This window comes from Ceratotherium simum, chromosome 18 (assembly GCF_057802395.1).
Source record: "Ceratotherium simum simum isolate JZ-2026a chromosome 18, ASM5780239v1, whole genome shotgun sequence".
Taxonomy (NCBI): Eukaryota; Metazoa; Chordata; class Mammalia; order Perissodactyla; family Rhinocerotidae; genus Ceratotherium; species Ceratotherium simum.
In genome coordinates this window covers 10,025,026-10,048,262 of record NC_141917.1, presented here as the reverse complement: position 1 = coordinate 10,048,262, position 23,237 = coordinate 10,025,026, and the positions used below count along the sequence as shown (strand labels likewise).

General features: G+C 37.5%; 1 protein-coding gene across 10 annotated transcripts in view; it reads left to right on the top strand.

The window, feature by feature from the left end:
- CTNND2 (catenin delta 2) overlaps positions 1 to 23,237 on the top strand; it is an 879,093-nt gene that overhangs the window by 140,179 nt on the left and 715,677 nt on the right. For 7 of the 10 annotated variants that reach the window (XM_087443127.1, XM_087443130.1, XM_087443133.1 and 4 more), the window contains one exon: positions 22,350 to 22,486. The exons of 1 other annotated variant lie outside the window; for it this stretch is intronic. In XM_087443127.1, the coding sequence (XP_087299253.1) occupies positions 22,350 to 22,486 (137 nt within the window). Of the gene's footprint in view, positions 1 to 2,391; positions 2,508 to 8,659; positions 8,766 to 22,349; positions 22,487 to 23,237 lie in introns of those variants that run through there. 2 more of the 10 variants (XM_087443129.1, XM_087443128.1) reach the window with 2 other exon arrangements.

The following is a 23,237-nucleotide window of genomic DNA, read 5'->3' as shown; positions in this document are numbered from 1 at the left end:
GGATCCCTGAAGGAATTCCAGAGCTTATAAATCAGATTTTCTGGTATGCTGCCTAGAATTCTACATTTTTACCAACATTCCCAGCAGATTCTGCTGCATATTGGAGTTTGAGACCCACTGATTTGATTCAGAGGGGGAGACATCTATTATATAATGTATGGAAGTCAAAGCATAAGAAAACACTCTTCTTTCCCCTTTAAGAGAAAATAACTTTATTATGATAGCTGAGTGAGCTCTTTCCTACTGAAACAGAAATCCGGGCAGAGTAACTCCATGCAGCATTCCATTACTGAATTCTTCAAATGTCTGAAGGGCAGAGAAAGGGCCCCAGGATCCTGAAGACCCGGGGAATCAGGGCCTTTAGGAACAGTCCATTTCTCTTGGGGGCATCTCAGTGATTCATCGGTGGCACTGGTTTGTCTCAGAAATGACTGCAGATAGTTTTTATCAATCAGCTTGAGATAGTGTTTGCAAGGTGCAGGGTGGTGTCTGCTGAAAACGCTAAATGCCCAGTCAGGCGACCTGGATGCTGGGCTTAGCTGAGTCACTCATTGGTTATATGAACTTCAGAAATGTCTCTTAGGGTCCCAGATACCTTGGCTCTTTACTAATACCCTGACTGAAGAGGAGGCTCTTGGGGTTCTGGGTGGCACTCACTGCCTGTGATTTAGTATTTCAGTATAGCATGGTGGTTGTCAGAAAGGCACTAGAGTAATTGAGAGACCACAGACAGCCTGGTTCATTTAGTTTTGTGAAGCCTCATGCAAGAACTTTTTCATGCTTAGTACTGTAATTAGAAAAAATAATATGGCATGACAAGGCATGTCAACCCCCACTTTGGGTTATTAATAGGAACGAAGGAGTCTGCCTTCATTTCTATAAGGAAATTCTTCATGTCTATAAAAATTCAACCCAGAATTTTTATATTTTAGTTAAGAATTTCGTGAAACATTGTTGGAATATTCTCTTAATTGACCAGTAAAGTTATGGGTTATTATGCATGATATTTGTATCTGTCATATATTTTTTTTTGTACTTAATTTGACCAATATTATCCCAAGCATGTACAGTGAAATGGCCAGGGGTACAGCAATGAAGACTCTGTCAACAGAACTCACAGTACTGTTTATCAGATGTTTGCCAAATAACAAGGTTGCTTCCCGCCGTTTTCTGCCCTCCTTCAAAAGTGGCCCTTGGTGCCTGGTCAGTGGGAAACTATTGCAGACTCAGGGAGAGTTGTGCCTTATAGCAGTCTGCCTTGACATGCATTCTCTGGGAATCCATTTTCAATATCTTAAAGAGAGGCTAAAAACGTTATGCTGGAGGTTTATCAAAAGATGTTAAGGTAAAAAGGAACATTCATCTGACTCACTCTTCAGAGGGAACATGATTCTTGTTTGTGGCTCACTTCTAAATCATCTCTTGAGTGTAGCATATATGCAATGGTCTTTTGTCTTAGAGACAGATGTGCTCAGGCATGAACTCTGCATTTCTGGAAGTGGAATTGGAGAAATTCAGTGGGTGTATATGAACTGACAGAGACATAGACACAGCACACACACACTCACACCTGCAATCGTATGGCACCTTATTAATTAACAGACACTGAGTAGCCAATGGTTTTCCTGCCATCAAAGCAGTATTGAAGCAGTGGTGGTATTGAGGCTGCCATAGGATGTACATTGTACAACTCTAGGGGATGCTATTCATATACATCTGTGCTCCTCAGATATGCTTACAGTCTTGTTACAATGGTGATTCCATTCAGCTCCTGGGTGATAGTCAGTGCTACTGGAGTATTGACTGCTTTGAGTAATGAGTACCTAGATAACAATGTGGGTGATACCCCCCAGAGTTGTGTGGTAAGGCTGAGCTAGGCACAAGTGAGACACCACACTCCTGGCCACAGCTGCATGCTACAGAGATCAGACGATTTCTTGGTTCTTCTCACGCCTGGTGCTTGTTACTGTAAATACTTCTGACTCACAAATGTTGCCCTAACCTACAGGGCAGGTTTGAAATTTTATGTTACCATACTTTAAAAGTAAGAAGAAAAGAAGAGAAATAGAGTTTATAGCACATCAGTCTGTGGGCGGCAGGACTCAACAGCTTCCCGCCATGACTTGTATGGGGCTCCCAACAATACCCTGGTCTGAACCAAGGGTCAATTAAGTGGCCCCCAGACTTCCCATTCTGAACGTCAAATAGCTTCAAACCACTACCACTAATATCATTGTAACTTGCATTATTATTATTACTATATGTAATGCTTTCATTTATTCTCTCTATGGGATGTGTATTCACTCAGCCAGACAATGACATGTTGAATACACAAATATGTGTAAATAATTTATTACTGGAATGTGATCTAGTTATTGAATGTAAATTTAATGGAAAAATGAAAGTCATGTATAATTTGATCTCATTACAGGAGTGAAATAGTTAAAATGCCTGGTATATATCCCATGGGATTTCCCAAAATTGAATGTTATGGTGCTGGCTTCATGGTACGTCTTTTCAAAAATCCAAGCTTTTGTTTTCTATCTTTATGATGACTCTATTAATAAAATCATGCAAAATCCACAATATATAATGGATCTATTCTCCTGTAATGAACAGATGACATTTTACTATTTGATAATTGTTTTAATTGAAATATTTTAATAAATATTTTAGTAACATTATTAATAAATTATTTAGATCATGATCTGATCCTAAGTAGTTTTGTGTCATTTTGAAGATCCCATGCCCATCAAATGGGCTTCTTGATGTTGATTCCTGGCATCTCCCATCTTTGCCCTTCTCCCCACCTTCTTATTTGAGCCCGTTGCACGCACGGATCACCACAAGATCCTTATGACTGGGCTGTGCTGCAAGTCCTACACCTTTTGTCAAAATGATTTTCAGCCTGCATTTAGAATAAAATTTTTAAAATATTAAAATCTTAATCTCAAAGGTCATTATCCCATGTATGAAATCTTTTAATTCATGGCCAGGTTCTTCAAGGTATCTAAGGAATGCAAATTCACATGTATGGACACTAGACCCTCTCTGGCCTGGCCCTTCCTTTCTTTTCAGTCGCATCTTCTAAGATTCTTTTCTTTGGCTCTTCAGTCCACTTTTCTGATCCATTTGGCAGTTTGGAATCTTGCTGTGTGAATTACCGCCTCAGACCGGCACACGTGCTCTCCGTACCTGGAACTCCCTCCCCTCCACCCTCCCGCTGACTGACTCTACCCGTCCTGCAGGACTCAGCTCAGCATCGTATTCATCTACCCCCCACCCAGGACCACAGAACTGCAAGATTCTTTGACTTTGCTTCTCTGCCTGGTATTCCCAGTGCTCAGTGCAAAAAATAGGAGTTTCATGAACCCGTGCTGTGTGAGAAAATTGAAGGAAGGTAGAAGGAAGGAAGAAAGGAAGGGCCCTACCTGAAGTCAGAATTAGCGACTCCCTTTTTGAGGATAGATCTACGATATTTGCAGTGCCCCCTGGCCAACAGAATCACGACAAATTTGCAGTCTGAGTTTGTGCCAGTTAGATGATATGCCTTGCTTTTTATCTGGACATATTTTTCTTGGTATGAGTGTAACTTTTATTCCTCTGAATTGGATCTGCAATATTGGCTTCATAGTAGCACTTCATAGTAGAAACTGCTTTTCTTGTTAACTTCTTGCCTCTCAGTGCCTAGCACAGTGTCTGGCCCTTGGAAAATAAATGTTTAATGGCATGATCAACCAGTGGGATCACTACAATAGGTTAAATAGCCGACTGAATGAACCGTATCGATGAACTGTATCTTCTGAGCTGTATCGGAATGTACTGAATGAACACTATGTTAGGGTCTTTTGTTAGAATTCAAACAACCACTGATTTGCTTAAGGGGGAAAAGGTATTGGTTGGAACAATCTGAGATAATCATGAAAGCAAAGAACATGTCCAAAAGCCAGAGTTTAGGAAGGGCAGGATCCAGGAGAACTCCAGGGATATAAGCAGCAGAGACTTTGGGGTGTCACCATCAGCAGAATCAAATTCAACTGTTTTTTCTCCTTGTGTTGTTTTCCTTAAGATTTAGATCCCAAGAGGAGCCTATTTGGTTAGAGACTGGCCCACGGTTGGCCCCATAATGTGTTAGTTTCCTATGGCTGCTGTAATAAATTACCACAAATTTAGTGGCTTAAAACAACACAACTTTATTGTTTTTTAATTCTGGAGGTCAGGAGTCTGAAATGAGTTTCTCTAGGTTAAAATCAAGGTGTTGATAGGGCTGTAGTGCTTCTGGGAGCTCTGGAGGAGAATCCATTTTCTTGCCGTTTCCGAATTCTAGAGGCTGCCCATGTTCCTTGCTCCTGGCCCCCTTCCACCTTCAAAGCCAGCAATCGCATCACTCCGTCTTCTTCTTCCATTGTCACATCTGCTCCTCTGACTCTGACCCTCTTGCCTCCTCTTCCACTAATAAGGATTCTTGTAATTACATTCAGCCCACCCAGATAATCCAGGATAACCATCCCAATTGAGGGCAGCTAACTAGCAACCTTACTTCCATCTGCACTAATTCCCCTTTGCCATGCAGCATAATATACTCACAAGTCCCAGGGACAGGACATGGACATCTTTGGGGGCCATTATTCTGTCCACCATAGATGGGAACCCTTGATTGTGAGCCCGAGACACTTCATGCACCCTAAGAGCGATAACTCTCTCCAGGAAAATGAAAGATCAATTAACAAAAGCAGGGAGAAGGGCTACAGATCAGTCAGAAACAACAGATTTCCACTGCACATGTTGAAGTTCATATTGTCCATTTTTAGCACTAAAAAGTGTGTTTCTAAAGATGTTTCTTCTTCCAGTAAGGACACCTTAAGTTAGGTGAGTGAATTTTCCAATATGAAATGTTTAAAATAGCATTCAAGTAAGCCATTTCCCTCTTTATTACTCACTTTGGAAGCTCTTGTAATGCCAATTGGCCCAGTTTGGCAGATAATTAAAGCCAAATCTGCATTTCTTCTACAAAAGAATTGCGCTAGTTGGTTGAAGCATAGGCAAGTGGAACACTAAGAGCCAAATGACTGCTACAGAAAGGGTCACCATCTTACAGTGAAATGGCCTAGAGGATTTTTAGTCATTTTACGTGTTTTCCTAGGATTGTGTTAGCTTGGGCAACTGGGCAGAATGTAACAGCTCTGAGTAAAAGTGTATGTTTCTCCTATTTCTATTACCTTTTACAAACCTTTACTTAACAGCAAGTGGAAAGGGGTATTGTTCCCTAGATTAAGAATAGTTGTCCAGGCAAGACTCAGTTGATGCATTCTCTTTCTTTTGCAAAGTCGAATGTGTGGTTTCAGATTCAAACCCACAGATAAGTGAGAGAAAACAGGACAGAGGACAGTGTTTGGGGTTGACTGGCCCTACAGAAGATGAACTTCCTGTATGGGATTACTTCTGGCCTTTCCAAAACAGCTAAACTCATAATTCACGATGCCCTAGATTAAACTCATAAGGTCATTGCAAGTACATGCATAAAAACAAGCAAATGAGAAATATGTTTGAACTCTGTCATTTATCTTAAAGCAAGCTCTCATTTGGAAATTGTAATACACCTTAATTTCATCTTTCATTTGCTATTTGAAATAATTCTTTAGTGGGTCGCTTTTTTTCTTGGATAAGCAAGTGTTTCATATTACACATAAGAGGATTGTCTTGTGCCAGGTTCTTCCTTTTGGTTCATTGTGCAAGAGTGCAAGATTGGAAGCTTGCTCTAGACATTACAGTATGTATCTAATAGCCAAAACTTATGGTTTTATTCTCTGCTCTATTAAAGACTCAAAGTATGACCTTGACAATGTTACTTAATTCCTTTATGCCTCATTACTTTCCCATTTATAAAATGTACCTGCAGAGAATCCTTGCTCTCCCAGGCTGCTTGCCTCAGGGCTGCTCATGTGCTTCTGTACTTTTTGCTCTGTGCCAAGAAGAAACATATAGAATGAATGTCATCAGCGTAGGGGACTCTAGGATTGATGAAGTGCTATTGAGATTTCACCTAATTATACCAACAAATATATTTTTCATATTTAAAGGTGCAATTTATCTTCCACATAACTTAAAAGCTAAACATATTTGAAATTACGTATGTATGTGGATGACATAGTTTTTCCTCTTACTAATTCGACCAATGCTACTTACTCTACATGTGATTCCATCTCTTGATTTTTTAATTCTCACATTTTTCTAATCAGGATAGAGTCCAGTTTTCCAAATGTACTTAGTATGTTAACCAGTGGGTCAATTTAAATTTTAAATTGGAAGTTTTCTTGGTGACCAATATAAGCTATACATTTTTTTTTTTTTGGTGTAAAATCCTGTATGTTGGGAACATTGGTTTTAGATCCTGTGCATGCTAAATGGCAACTAGATGAGGTTTTATGCAGCCAAAGCAGAGTTTCTCATATTCCGACTAGGCTCATCATCTGTTCTGAGGTGGTTTGTTCCTAAATCATTAGTAATTCTAACAACTTGAATTTAATAATGTATGTGTGTGGTATGATACAAATTTCAATATATAAATTAAAATACCATACTTTATTATTCAGTTTTCTCTAGGTACCTATATAATGATTAAATCATGACGAGGTATAGAGGATCTTGAAAATAAAATCTACAAATTAATTTCTGACTTTCGTTCCTTCCCCTGTTTGTTCAATTTGTTTGGTGTATCAATGGAACTTTAAACCTGTGTTCAAAGTTCAGAGAGATGTTTTAAAAAACAGTTAATTAAGAGATGTTTTTTCCCAGTTGTGCAAATTATATGTGTGATACACAGAAATTAGATAATGGTTTTCCAATAAGATGATGTGTTCATTTGTTATTCTAAATTGAAATTCAGTCACTTGTACGATTTAAATGTAGCATCGTCCTCCGAGTAATTACTGTTTCATAAAAGCAGTCTGTCAGATGGCATCACCTCATGTGGATGCTGTGTACAGAGACAAAGTCACAGGGGACAGAGAAGGAATCCAGTGAAACAAAAGGTTCTTTCAAAACCTGACATCATTTTCCTTAGTGGAGTTATTGACATCAACAAGTACCAGTAGCCACTTGTTTCCTAATTAAGTTAATAAATGACTAATTGATCTGGTAAGTAAATGATTCCAGGCCAAAGAAGTGCTCATACAATGAAAAGACCAACTAAATTATCACATAACAGACAGAATAGGTTAAACATTATCAATTCTCTTGCTACTCCGCTTATTCTTTCGTTCATTCATTCAAACAAGTAAGAATTGAGGCACTGTTTGGGAATATGAAAAATAAAAAAACTCTTAACAAGAGATTGGGACCCGTTAGGACAGAGAAGTCATTTAAAATTAGAAAGTTGTTAAAAAATACGTAAAAGATATATTCATTTGATTTTAACTTAATCATACCTGTGTTCACTAGTCTTATATAACCGAGGTCATTTATTTAAATATGGGTCTGCTCATAAGAGCACCAAATAAACATTCTCACAGACCTCTCCCTCACCCTAGTTTCCCCTCATTGCATCCTCTGTGATTTCCAATTTCCACTTTTTTTTTTTTTTTAAAGGGAGTGGTCTCCTATTTTTTTTTTTTTTTTTTTGAGGAGGATCGGCCCTGAGCTAACATCTGCCAATCCTCCTCTTTTTGCTGAGGAAGACTGGCCCTGGGCTAACATCCATGCCCATCTTCCTCCACTTTATATGGGACGCCACTGCAGCACGGCTTGACAAGTGGTGCGTCGGTGCACACCCGGGATCCGAACCCGCGAACTCCGGGGCTGCTGCAGCGGAGTGCACTCACCCAACCGCTTGCGCCACTGGGCCGGCCCCACCAATTTCCACTTTTTTAACGTAAGGAATCTAAGACACTTAAGTGGCATTTTGAAGGAAGAATCCTTCTAGATGCTTGTAATGTTTCCCTAGCCCTCTATAATCATCTCATCAATAATTAATTCCACAGCATTTTTAAGTGGGTTATCTTAAATGTATTTCACCAAAGCATTCATAAAGAAACAAAAACTCTTATTCTTGATGCAATTATATCTCACTGATTTGCTCATTTAATTAAATAGTATAACTATGAGTTAAATTGGAGTGAATGAATTTGGAAGCAACACAGCTAGCTCCTAGTAAGCTGCTCCTTAACTAGTGAGGGCAGGAGGGCCCCAGTCTGCTGTGTTGTGGACAACTGACTACAGGTGCAGTGGGGCCTGGTCACCAAGGGTAACATAATGGAGCCAGTTAAAAGAGCTTCTAGAATATATGCTGGTCATTGTGCTAGGCACTCAGGCACTAAAAGAATGTCTTCTGAAGACAGTCCAACTTGTAAACTTTCTCTCTTTACAACAAAGATCCACACTTTAGATCTAATCTCTATATTCATTATTTTTCCCTGGGGCATCTCCTCAGTGAGAAGAGACCATTTCCTATTTATCTTTTACATCCAATCCCTCAATGCCTTGTACTGGACCTGGCACACTCTGGGGTCAATGAATTATTTTTAAATTAATGAAATATTTTCTAAATTGGTGTCAGTATTGAGGCATCCTATAGATTAGCAGCACAGTATAGTAACTGAGAACCATAGGCTGTGTGGCTTTACACAATAACTCTTCCCTTGCTACCTTAGGGGCTTAACCTCTCTGGACCTCAGTTTCATCATCTGGAAAATGGGGATGATAATAGAAGTGCAGTATAGTAATTGAGTCAGTAATGGTGAAGACCTTAGAAGAGTGCCTAGTACATAGTAAGTACATATTATTATTATTATTATATTGTCTTGTAAAAAAGTATTTGTTCAATTTTGTAACTTAAAATTTTAAATATAACTTCACAGCTATTTCCTCATTTGCACAACCACCCATTTATAGATAATATTCTTTTGTCTGTTGGGACTGGTATGACTGATATGCATTTTTTATTGCTTTTTGTATGTCTGCTGGGACAATATGACACTGATATGCATTTTTTATTGCTTTTTCTTCTAAGAAATACAGAAATTAAATGATAGGAAACCTGATTATAGGAAAGATAAGTAGAAGAGAAAATTTTTGTAGTTGAATATTTATGGTTTTTCTAAACAAAATTTACATACCTACAGTGTTTACATAGTTGATATTTTTAATAAATATCATGTTGATTTATCTTTGGGTAGTGTTTCCTTAAGACCCTTGGAAATTTGTATTAAAAAACAAGTTCAATTTCAAGTGCTTGTTAGTATGCTTTTAATAACCCCTGAAGGTTAATAAGGTTTTCACATTAGCTAGAACTGAAAACCTGTCTTTTTCCCTTTTTTAAAAATATCATCCCTGATGGAAATTTCATGTATCAGTCATCTTTTAGAGGTAGTGAAAATTTGTCAACAAAATAGAGACATAAAAAGGTAGATTATAATCAAGTTTACTCTTGGACCTCTCCCTCCAGAAAGATCAATAATAACACCAAAATACTGGCACATAAAAAGTATGAGCTTCCTACTTATTTGGCAGAAGTTTTATTTTTCTGTCTGGACATAAAACCACAATTTCTTTTTATAAGGGTTATATTTATTTTCTTTAAATTTGTATATATATTTGAACTCTTATAATTGATTTTATAACAACTAAGTATTAAAATATTTGGCATCTTATTCAGGAATAATGGCATTTTATTCAGGAATAATTTGTGTATTAGAGAGTGGTAATTGCTGATCATGGGAAATATTGTAAATATTTAGAGAAAGGAGAAAGAAGAAAGTAGAAAGTGGGAAACCTAGTGCTAGAAAGAGACTTTTTCCCATACATAGAATAATTTAATTATGAAAGAAATTATTTTTACAAATGCAGAAAAACGGTACAAATGAATTTTAAAATGTTAAATATTATCATTTTTAAACCAGACCTATTTACTCATATAGGTATCATCATAACCAAACCTATTTACTCATATCTGAGATTTAAAATATTATGTGATTGCACACAATAACTGGAAACATATGGAGAAATTTCTTTTCGACCAGCTTTGCTGAAATTTGCCTTGGGTGATTTGAACACATTAAAAAGATGTTGACATCATGATGACTTAAAAAGATGACATCCTATCTTCAAGATCTCAAGAGCAATTAGTATCTTAGTGACAAAACCTGAAAATTTATCTAAAATTCCAAAAAATAATCTTCCCTGAAACTGATGAGTGTTGTTTTGGTATCAGATTTGTAATTCTCTACAGAGAATGTAATAGTTAAGAATCCTGAAGTCTAATCAAAATGCTATGTGACAATATGTTGAGTTCTGACTTCTGAGACTAGATTTGCTATTTATTTTTTCTGAGTTTCATTGTTCATCATTTGTACAATGAAGTTATTAGTCATTATCTTATACATTTGATGTGAGGGTCAGAGGATTTTTATCTGTAATCACAGTCCAGTGGATAAAGTGCTATAAGAGAAATATAACAGAGTGAAACTTGACTCGTGTTTCTCTGTGATTGGAATCAGCTTTTTGTCTGCTGTATTCCACAGTTTAAAATGTCATTTTATGGGCAGAAGTGCTCAATACACATTTTTTCCACAGAAGACATATAAATAGCTGGCAGGTACATGAAAATGTGCACAACATCACTAATCATCAGGGAAATGCAAATTTAAACCACAATGAAATATCATCTCACACTCATTAGGATGGCTGTCATCAAAAAGACCAGAGATAACAAATGATGGTGACAATGTGGAAAAAAAGGAACTCTTGTGCACTGTTGGTGGGAATGTAATTTGGTGCAGCCACTATGGAAGACAGTATGGAGGTTCCTCAAAAAATTAAAAATAGAACTACTATATGATCCAGCAATCCCACTTCTGGGTATATGTACAAAAGAAATGAAAACAGGATATCAAAGAGATATCTGCACTATCACTCCCATGTTCATTGCAGCATTATTCATGATAGGCAAGATATGAAAACAACCTAAGTATCCATCAATGGATGAATGGATAAAGAAGATGTGATATATATATGTAATGAAATATTATTCAGCCATGAGAAAGAAGGAAATCCTGCCATTTGTGACAACATGGATGGACCTTGAAAGTATTATGCTAAGTGAAATAAGTCAGACAAAGACGAATATTATATAATATCACTTAAATGTGGAATATAAAAAAGCTGAACTCGTAGAAACAGAGACTAGAAAACAGAAAACAAGTTGGCAAAATTAGAGTTAGGATTGATAATCACCTTTTCATAATATCCAGTCATTCATCTACTTAAAATTATTTATTGGTTACATTCTAGGATATTTGAACCCCCAACATATAATATTTAATGACTATATATACACAAAAAAATAAGACAGGTTCTTTGCTATATGACTTTCACAAGTACAATAAAACTCTTGTATATGTAATTTAGATTTAACTCTCTGAGCAAAGCTTTACTTTTTTCTTGAAGTTGTATGTTGTAATAAGCTCATTATGTCGCTTAAAATTTCAAAATTTCTTGTCTGGGGTAAAAAATGTCAACATATTTTGGCAACTATTAAAAATTATTATGGCTCTTTTCAGTTTTTGTTTTATTTTTGTTTTTTTAAGGCCAGTAGAGATATTTATTTAAAAATTTTCCAAGTCACTGCTAGCAAATACAGTTGCATAGGAGTAGTTGAAACTCTGTGTTCTGTAATTAAATTTAGAACACTGATTGACAATTTCCCTGCTGCCATGGGTTAAACATATTGGCTAAGGAGTGCATATATTTATTTACAGTGTGAGATTTTGTCCTTGATTGCCCATTGATAGCAGTTCCGGAAAAAGAGAAAAAAAAATGTGTGGTTGAGCTCCAGTATCTTGAGAAATTTTGAAATGGCAGATACATATTTGGAATCAATATGAAGGGCAAATTGCCATAATTTGAGTGGACACATTTAAGTACAATGAAGTGAGAACATGTTGCAGGCCAGTGTGTGGCTGGCATTTGGGGACTTTCTGTTTAATAGATTGTGACAGTCAGAGTTGGTACTTCACAATAGTTAAATTGTTGTGGACTGGCTTTAGACCATGGTATATTTTTTTGTACTAGATTTTATTATGTCAAGCTATGATTAAGTAGAAAGCTAAAAAATGGAAGACTGCGTATTTGTTTAAAATATTATTAGGGAGAATATTTGGGAAGACAGGTTGTTTTTCACCTGAAAACTTAGACACTGTTGTTCACAAGGTAGGAGACGGGTGGTCAGTCTTTAGAAGCTGTGCGCAGATAAAGTCCAGCACCTGGGACCTTTGGCAGTGATGGTGTGTTCTGTGAAGTCACAATGGGTGACAAGCACTATATTAGGAGCTATGTTCAGCGTGCTTCCTTGAAGTTTCAGCCGAAAAAATAGTCAGTCTACTGCTGAGCCTCTTTTAGGCTAGAATGTATTAGAACTTCCCCTCCTTTTCAGAGAGAGTCAAAATTTAAGGTATTAGGCCTTGTTCCATTTCTCTTCAACTTACTGTTATTGTAATGGATCTGCAATTGCAGAATCTCAGAGTTTATTTCTCTGGCATAAGGAGAAATGTCCATACAGCTTAGTAAACCCATGAAATCAGCTGTTGACACATATTTGTGGTATCTGAGGGAGTTAGGATGTTATTGATTCCAGAGGTGGGTCACTCCGTGTTTTTTTAGTGAAGATGAGCCCTGAAATTTTGTATTGCTTTTATTGTAATCATTAGTTTCATTCAGATATATTTCTACTATAAAATCAGACAAGGGTGTGATTAGTAGAAATATATATGGGTTGGCTACTTTAATATTATATATTTCCCAAAGTTATTAATTTGAATATTTCTATTTTATAAAGCTGGGAAGATTTATAGGATATTAATGTACCAATCCCTCTAGTAAGTGTAAAATTCCTTGACAATTCTAAATAGGGCTGATGATGAATTATAAATGTTCTTTCATTTTAACTTATTTGAAAAGCATTTAATGATGCTAACTCTGTACCAGGCACTATTCTAGGCACTGAAGTTATAAATATGAATAAGACAATTTCTGTACTCAAAGAATTCATGAACTAATTAGGATACATATAATGTAAAATATATGATGTTTCCATAAATCTAAGATGTTGGGTAGTACAGCATTGATTTAATAGCACTTTTAGTTGCAAATGACAGAAAACCCGTACCAAACGGCTTAAAGGAAAAGGGGACCGACAGTCAGATTAAGAAGTATCTGAATTTCAAAAACATTGAAAGATTCTAAAAATCCTGGAACAACTAACATCGTTACAGTTCATCATGATAAATGCACTGCTTGAGGAAGGTTCAAGTTACATAGGTAACAATGAGGAGAAAGTGATTTATAACGTCAAATGTTTAGAAAGGCTGCAGAGAAGAAGAAATGCATGTGTGGGACAAAGAAAGAGGAAAAAAAAAATTGACAGCCAAACACAGCCTTGGAGATGATAAAAGCATTCAGGGAGACAAGTCTGTGTGTGCAAAATCTGATTCAATAAGATGTATTTGGAACTACAAGAAACCTGTTGTATCTACATTGTAAGGTATGAGAGGAGAAGCAACAAGACTTGAGAATGAAGATGTAAGCATGGACCAGGGCAAGAACAGCCTCATGCATCATGCAGAGCAGATGGCACTACATCCTCTGTGTCAATGATTTCCAGACTGTTTTTCAACCTTCAATTTAGTGGGTGACCACTAACATTTCTAAATGAAATTGAATAAAATAGAGTAGAAATGTAGTGCATCACATGTTTTAAGGATTTATATTTCATGAAATTTTGTTTCAGTTAAAATATGTGAGTCACGATGTAAAATGCATTTCCTAATTTTCTGGAAACCTCTGTTCTAGATGTTGAGATCCATTCAAATAAATTTAGAAAAAAGGGGTGTCATAGTTTGATGGTAAGAAAGTTGACTCTCCCAATAAATAGTGCAAAGAATTGATTGGAGGAGGCACTATTGCAGTCAAGAGAGGTAGGTCTGGGAAGTTTTTGTGACTGTCCAGGCAAGGGATGAGAGGTCATGTGGAATCTGGTGCATTTGTGGGGTTCTCAGGGAGCCATTTGTAACAGGTAGTGGCATATTTGGATATCAACTATGAGATTCGAGCTGGAGGTAAACGTCTGGGTCATTATTTGCACATCCAATCTCAAGTGTGCTTGGCTTTGCCAGAGAGACATACGGACAGTGTTCAGTGAGAGGAGATGGAAGGTGTGAAACCTTTGGAAACTCACATGTGAGGCAATGGTTTTCAACCTCAGTGTACTGGCCTGCTGAGATTCCACAAACAGCTGTGGAAAATGTCTCATTTGTTAATAATATAATAAATGTTACAAATAATTTATTTTCTAAAATTAACAATTTTGAGTTCAAGATCATCAACAAATTCAAGGTCATCACCAAACTTCTTACAATCCTTTTCAAGGATCTCTCAACAGCACAGCAGCTTCCCACAATTTCGCTCCCTCTCGGTGTTTCCAGGCTCACGGCAATGCTGCCTGAATCCCCACCCAGTTGTTCACCTTTCCTGCTCCTCTCATCTCACTTGATAGATTTATTCTGATCCTTTCCTCTCTGCCAGCAATCCTCTGCCTTTCGAGTGTCGACCAATCAAGCCCCTATCTTCTTTCAGCTTTTCCCCTCATTAGGTTCTGAGGGGACCCTGATTGCGGCTGAGGAGTCCGTCTGATCCCACTATCAGAATCTTACCCAGCATTGGGTAAGCCACCTCTAGGTGGCTGAAGTACATGCCCCTTGTTTCACCTCTGTGTGGGCTCTGGTGTCTCAGGTTATACGTTTGGCTGGGGCAGGACTCAGGCGGGACAACTGCTCACCCTCATCTGCTGGCTATTTTTTCAAAAGCACCACCTATTCAATATTTATTTAAGATAGATAGATTGTTGACATAATATTAGTTAAAATGAAAATGTGTGAGATGATGCTTTAGGAGACAGGGCTGTGAGACACCAAGAGAAGATAGCCAAGGGACAACCCTCTCCTATCCCCACTGACCTCATTGTGCTAGAACTTGCCTGCTCATGCACCTCTCCCAAGTGTGAACGCTTCCGTTTCGCCTTGCTCTGTAGTCCCCACAGAAGCTTCCTTTTTACCTTCAGACATAATTTATGTCACCAAGAATAATAATTCAGGTGGGCCTTAAGTCTCTGGTGATATTTACCTTGGCCCCATCTTCCTCAACGATTAATAGCTCACTCAATGACACAAAATGGATTTCCTGACCTTCCATGTTGTGTTCAACCTCCTACCATTCCCACTTCTCTGAACACACAGGTAGAACAATCATCCCCTTATGTTTGACTTGTGAACTCAACGCTCAGATCCCAACAGCTCTCTACTGTTATATCTTCCACCACAGCAACAAATGACCTTGAGTCTCTGACTTCATGGATAATATCTGACACCTCGCTCCCAACTTATCAGGTAGAATTGGACATTTCTCTACCTCCTGGCTTTGCCTGCTGGTGCCCTTTTAGTTGCATGTTCTGAATATGGCTCAGTGCTGCTTCTTCCTGTCCTTGCCTGGTGTTCTCCATAAATTTTGCCAGATTCTGTTTGTGAGTTGCAAGTTGCAAGTATCAAATCCTAGAAGCCCTAGAGTCTGCTTGACTGATGGTCTTACCTTAGAAGCCAGGGACCCAGGGTATACATTCTTGGGCAGTGAACTGAGGCAAAAGCCTTACGCTAGTCCTAAGATTTCAGAAGAACAGCTTTCTTGAATCGAAATAAAAAGATGTCATTTCAAATATCATTCAGAGAAATGCTTCTAATGCAAAGCCCATTTTACTTATGTTACATGCTCTACTAAGCAACAATTATTGATTTTACACTATTGTTTCATACCAAATATTTATTAACTGGCTGCTATATGTTAGATGCTGAACTAGGTGTGAGAAATTGAACATAGACCAAGACAGATTGAGTTTCTGCCCTAGTTGTATTGAGTTTGGACAACTATTAATTATTATACTGTTTATATTATTAAGACAAGCTGTAATTTTAAATTTCTGTTTAAAAGGAAGAGGCAAGGATGGATATATGTTTGTGTGTGCAGAGTGCATCTGAGAGAGAATGATGCTGTGCCTCTTTGTCTTGGTAGTGACATACCAGTTACAAATACAGAATTGCAATTTTGGTGATCAGAGTGATTACACAAATGAAGTGTTCAATATTGTTGTTCATGTCACTAGTTTATATTAGTCTACACATTCTCTGCACTCTAATATTAATAAGGTGTTTATACTTATTTTTCAATTTTACATAACCATAGTTTTAAAAATGTTACCTCTGGAGTGGAAGGTTATAAAAATGCAATATGTTACACTGTATTCAATTTTAAAACATTAAATTGCATATATATATATATATATATATATATATAAGTGACAATATTTGGAGTATTCTAGTGGCCAATTTCATTATTCACTTGGACATAAGGTGATGACAGAATATGAAAGTGATGCCTAATGATGGGAGTAAAGCTAATAGTCTGTCTATTGCGCTAAAATTTTTGTGTTTTAAAACATAGGACTAAGAACAGGAAAGAGTATTGTCTTGAAGAGGGTGGGACACATGAGAGAAGGAAGTAAGGCTAGGTTGGCAGCACGGGGTTTGCTTGCTGATTTGGTGTGAGGGACAGAAAGTCAAGGAAGTTAACATCAGAGAGTCTCGAATTAAAGCCATTGGCTAAAGTAAGGGAAGAAGAGAAGAGTTCTAGAAGCTTCTAGCAACTGTAAACTAAAAGATAAAGAGAGACTTGCCTAAAGAAAAGGAAAGGAGGAGAAAAAAGATTTGACAAGCAGTGTTTAGAAATTATCAATCTTTACATTCCCCAGTTCACATCAGGGTTTGGTTTCTGGCTAGAGCTGCTATCAGCTGCCCAGATGTTATCAGCAAAGAAGAGTCACAGGTAGATAGATATATTTTGGGTCACAGGTTTACAAGCCCGGCCACCTTCCCCTCCGCAAATCTGTTCCATCCACAATGTTGACTTCTTGGCTCATGGCCACTCACTCAGACCAAACCTTGGAATCATCTGGACTCTCTTTGTCCCGCATACTACTTGAAATCCATCAGCAATGTGACAGTTCTTCCTTCAATTTATCTTTATAATCTGACCACTTCTCATGATCTCTGCTGCCCAGGATTAAAGCTGCTGATGAAAGATTACATCAAGGAGTTGACTATTGGGTATAGATCAGGGCCATCAATAGAACTTTCTGCAATGATGGAAATCTTTTTCACTGTCCAATAGAGTAGCCACTGGCCACATGTCGCTAGTGAGCACTTGAAATGTAAATAATGCAACTAATGATTTTTTATTGTTGATGTTGTTAAAATTTACATAGCCACATGTTTCTAGGGGCTACCATATTGGACAGTGCAAGTCTCACTAATGAAATATTTATTGAGTCCCATAGCAAGCAAGGAATTTGGAGATACTGGAATTTGAAGCAGATAGGACCTCCTAACCTGGGAGGAAAAAGAAATAGGTCTCTGTGACAACAGAGGGTGAGGACCCTAGGAGTAACAGAATGAGAGGAGAGTTGAAAGGTTAAGAGGTCATGGGCTACAGATTTGGGGTGGGCAGCTCAAGAAGAGCAAAGACCATATTATGACCAAAGGAAATCGTTGCTGAATCGAAGAGGAGGAGATCAAGGAATGGTAGCACGAGAATGCTGGGTGGGTCACTGAATTGGATGATTGTGTGACTGGTATTCTTTTGAAGATGGCCATATCTTGATGTCAAAGTCATCAGTTGCTGGGCAGAGGTGGCTAAAGAAGGAACAAGTTTGAATATTGAAATATAAAGTAAGAATTTTATTTTGTTTCTGTGTGATGGAGGTCAATAAAGTATAATATTGAATGTGGTCCTTGAATTAAGAGCAAGAGAGTTTGGCCTTCCAAAGGACAAATGAGATTTTAACATTTCACCAAGTATAATGTAAATTTATAGTGACTCATGTTTGGGAAATAAAAATGTAGAATATTCGTATGGACCTCATAAAATCTTATTACATATGGATGTAAGGCTTCAGATTGAAAAGGAGTCTCTTTATATGAGGGCTACCCGCTTTTGCTGTTATTGTCATCCCAGCCAATTTTTCTGAATCTCTTACTGCATGATCTATGAAAGTGGTAGTACTATGGATGTTCTTAAGATAGTGCTTTGTTCTCCAGTCTTATTGCACACCAATGGGGCGCATCCTTTTGTTAGTTTTGGTTTATCCAGCTGTGCTGGTTTGAAGCCGCACATGCCTTTTCCTGACACCTGTAGCTCATCTCGGATGAAGGTGTTAACAAAGAGCTATACTAAATAGGACCACCCTGCAGCCATCAGTTCCCAAGCCTCCCATGCCCACCTCCTGGGGGAATTAAGGGAAAGAAAGCTGAGAGCAATCTAACTCTGCTTGTGTTAGGCTGCCTGGACTGCCATAACAAGATATCACAGACTGGGTGACTTAACAGACATTTATTTCGTCACAGTCCTGGAGACCAGAAGTCTAAGATCTGAAGGCCAGAAGTCCAAGATCAAGGTACCGGCAGTGTAGGTTCTTGGTAAGGACCCTCTTCTTGGCAGCCACCTTCTCTCTCTGTCCTCACATGGTGGAGAGAAAAAGCTCTGGTGTCTCCTCCTCTTCTTAGAAGGACAGCAGTCCTATCAGATTAGGATCCCAACCTTATGGCCTCATTTAACTTTAATTACCTCACTAAAGGCCCTGGCTCCAAATACAGTCACATTAGGAGTTAGGGCTTCAACATAATGGATTTGAGAACTGAGGATGGGGCAGGGGTGGGGGGTGGAGGTGGGTGAGGGTAACACAATTCAGCCCGTAACACGGCTCCTGCATGTGAGGGCGTAGAGCAGCATGACTTGGACCGAGGAATGGCTAGTTTTGTTGTTTTGTATTTTCTTGACATAGAACTCGTTAGTAGCAAGTTCTGCTAGAGAATGAACCTACCTAAAATCTGACACTATTCTTCCCTCCTTATTGTCTCTTTTTCTCCTGTCTCAGATGGATCTGTCTAAAATGCAGTTTGGGTATTTGTAGATTATAATTCAACTATATATAGAAAGACTTCTCACGCAGTAATTGTATAAAGGGTGTGAAGAGGTGTTGTATGTGGGATGAATAAATCTGTGGGAAAATGACCACTGTGCTTGTCGTCAAATAACAACAAAATCAAAGACATGCGTTTTTCCATAGCAAGTAGGTAGAAGCAGGAGAGGATAATAAAGACCATTGTTGTTAACATTGTGGGGAGGGGACATTCTCATGACACTGCTGGTGGGCAGATATGTTGGACCAGCCTGGCAGCAGGACAGTTTGGTTTTGGCTCTCAAAAGTCTGAGACAAGCACAAGGTCCTCATTCCATCAATACTATTTCTGGGAATTTATCTATTGAAAGTGTCATAAATGTAAAAATGGGCTAAAAATTACAAACCAAAGATAGGTAATTTATGAATTATTGAATACTACAATCAACTATCACATACAGTTATTGAGTACTAAGTATTCATTACATCATTAAGCTGTACAATAATTTTTGTTGACGTAAGAAATAGTTCCTGATATGTTGCTGAGCAAAAGATTTTTAAAAAGTCAAAAATGTTACATTAATACTCCATTATGTAAAAGTTATTATGCAGAATGAGTTAAATCAGAAAAAAAAATTTTGTCAGGAAATCCTATACCAAAATACCGGTCAAAGTAAATATGCTTATCTAGGATGGCAGAATTAGTGATTATTGCGCTTCCTTTGTTTTCTTCTTTTTGTCTCCCTACATTTTCCAAATTTACCGGATTTAGCACAGATTAACTACTAAATTTTAGTGGATTAGCTCTAATTAAAGACTAAAGTACTTAACCATAGACTGCAAAGATGGAAGGCTTCAGGCTTTTTATTCTTACCATTAGGTAATGCTCAGCTTGGCTCTGCCATTCTTTTACACCGTCCTCCCTCTCTTCTGTACGCTCTGAGCTAAGAAGATTGGGAGCAGAGGCTGTCAGTCTTCGCTATCCATACGTAGTGATGACCAATGGTTAAATTAAATCTGGGTGTTAAACATTATAAACCATGGAAGTTATTCCAGGTCATTTCCATTCAGGCATGGGTAGCGGTAGCTCTGTGTGGTGGGATAAGCCTTGAAGATTCCACTTCTCTTTCCAGTATCGCTGCAAGGAGAAAGTGGTAGATAAACAGACCAAAATTTCCTTATATTGTGTGGGTCAAAGTTGTCAACTGCCTAAGGGTATACCTTGATTCATTGCCTATTAAATCCCATATTTTATTATGACAGGTTACTGTCACACTTTTAAGAGTTACATTTGATAAAAATTGGTGTGTAGACTAGCATTTAGGAGGCAGTACAGGTTATGGGAAATAGGCTGACACATCAAAGGACACTAAAAAAGGAATAAAAAGGGAGAAAACCTGAGTTCTAGGCTCACTTATTTCACTTAAAAATATGTTGGTAATAATACTGGCCCAGAGCCTGAATTCACATAGGCCCAATAAAATGTAGAAGACACAGAAATTAAAATAACAACTTGAAATATGTAAGAGTCCTCCTTTCTCAGCTTCAGGCTTTCCTTATATAGAGTCCCTTTTGGAAGCTGCTGACGAGGATATAGGAGGAGACGCAAGGTCAAGGGTGTGTCTCCTGCTGACCAGAGGTGACTTTGCACACAAGAGCTGCCATTTTCCTTTCTTCTTCTTTTCTGCTCCTGCCCCCTTCCCCCATCTCCCAAACTTCTCCCAAATAGAGGGGCATGGCCTTCAGGCTGTTTTACCTGGGCACAACATTTGCTGATCTGTTTATAATTAGAAGGCCTGATCAAATAAGAAAACCACATATGAAAGCAAGTTGAATACACAAATGTACCTTATTATTGTCTTCCCAATCCTACCACCATAATTACTTAAATCTCTGACTTTCATCCTTTTGGTATCCATCGCCTAAAATACTTTCAACTTCTTAGCCATGGTTGCATGTTGCCAAATCATATTTAATTTGATCCTTACTTTTCGCTCAAATTCTGCTTTCTAATATTATTTCCCTAAACCCTCCCATATATTCTTTGTTTGTAACAGATTTATTTTTCTAATGCTATTCTAACCCTCTCTGGTAATATTAGAAGGATCTTACTTCAAAAAATTAAAACAAATCAAAACTAAGTTGCAATGTCCTATCAGAAAATTAGACGGCCACTTTTTAAATCATATATTCTAAGGAAAATTCTGTAATGACACCCTTTTGGGGTTGCATAGCCCTAAATTATTAACTAAATGTAGCTAATGACATAGTGCAACTGCTGCTATGAAAATCATGTCCCTTAGTGTAAAACCCAGGATGCTCAGTTACAGTATAATAGGAAATACCTTTTAACATTCACACAGCACTGCTTCCTGGAGGGACATGTAATGTGATAGGTTTAGGCAAGAAAATAACCTTTATTTACTCACAGCCTTTTATTTGAATAGTGATTTTGTAGGGCTTTGGTAAAAACTGTCCTCAGTTAATTATTATTTCCTCTGCTGATGAGCATTGCTAGGTAATATATGTAACTACTTTGGGCTTATGTGTTCAAGAAAGACAAATACAATGGAACAAAATAACTTTTGGGAATCCTGTTTTTAACCTGCACATGTGTGTCCACTTATGAATTGAGCTGATGTTATTTGAGTTTCTGCTTTCTTTCATAAACGAACTCAGACAAAATAAACTGGGGAAATGAGCCTTGCCAGCTTGAAGGAGATTTTGTCTGCTGTTGGTCACAGAGTAGAAACTCGGTAAATATTTGTGCAGTGGGCTAGTTATTTACTGTATTTCACAATACCAACTAAGCTTCTCATGTTAATTCAGGTATTTCCTGAATTATAAGTTATTGATCATTTATTTTGTGTGATTTCTATGTAAAGGGGAATATCTAATAGGTTTTCTATTGAGCTGGAAATACACCAATGCACAAGTAATAAATGGATCTGAAACAAGTATAAAATGGTAGTTTGACTAGCTTTTAGATTCAATACTTCTTTATCTCTTTACTCTTTCTTATAATTTTAATTCCTTTTCTGTCTCATCATTTCTTCCTCCACTTACCTCAAAGATAAAGCACAAAGTTGTGAATGTATTCTGAAATTTGTTTGGGGTTGATGTAGGAGAAACCATTCTATTTACTTGTATTGTTTCCCCTCCTATAATTATGTCATGTTCTTTCTCTGTAGTTCATAATTTTCATTTTGCCAAAGTGTGCTGCTTAAAATTGTGTGATAGTTATGTCTGTTTATAGTGACAACATCAGTGGCATTGAGTGTGTCCTCTTGCATTGCAGGAGCTATGCCTGTCCCAGACCAGCCTTCATCAGCCTCAGAGAAGACGAGCTCCCTGAGCCCTGGCCTGGCCACCTCCAATGGGGATGGCTCAGAAACAGAAACCACTTCTGCCATCCTCGCCTCGGTCAAAGAACAGGTAGAAACGTTCCACTTTTGTGACATGTGTATGGCGACATTTTTAAAATGTTCTTTCCTGATGAACAATGATGATTCTATTATGTTGGAAAAAAATCATGATTTTCTAGCAGAATGTTGGCATTCATTATAAAATTAATATTAAAATATGATTATAATTGCTTTTGACTCCATGTTTTTATTCACAATTGAGGCAACTTTTCCTGAAAAAATATGTCATAGGAAAAAGAAAACTTTATAGTCAAAATTTCCTATAGGTGAAGTTTTGGCAGATTCCATAACAGACCTGACTTTTAATGCTGTTAAATGCATGAAGCCAAATAATTGGTCTTTAGAAAATATAAAGTCTAATAAACTGTCAAAATCTATCCACTGGGCGAAAAAGTTAGTATATGTGACAACAAATGAATATCACATTGGGTCAAGGCAGTTGGTCTTCCCAGTGTTTCTGAGATGGATCTGGTAGAAAGCATTTCAGAACTTTCCCTTTAAAACTAATCAAAGTCAGAATGATTCCTGCTCCAACATTATTTTATTATAAAAATAGATAAGTAAATAAAATCTGAAGTCTTAGTCTTAAAAAAATTGTTTCATAAAAGTCATGCTTCTTGTAAATAAAAAGTGGTAAACAATTAAAGAAAGCTGGCAAATAAAGATTTTTTTATTCACTTCTTTTAGCCTGTGATAGAGTAAATCAGTATCTTTTTTAAAAAAGTGAAAGAGCATTCTGTGTTTGAATTAAATGATTGGGG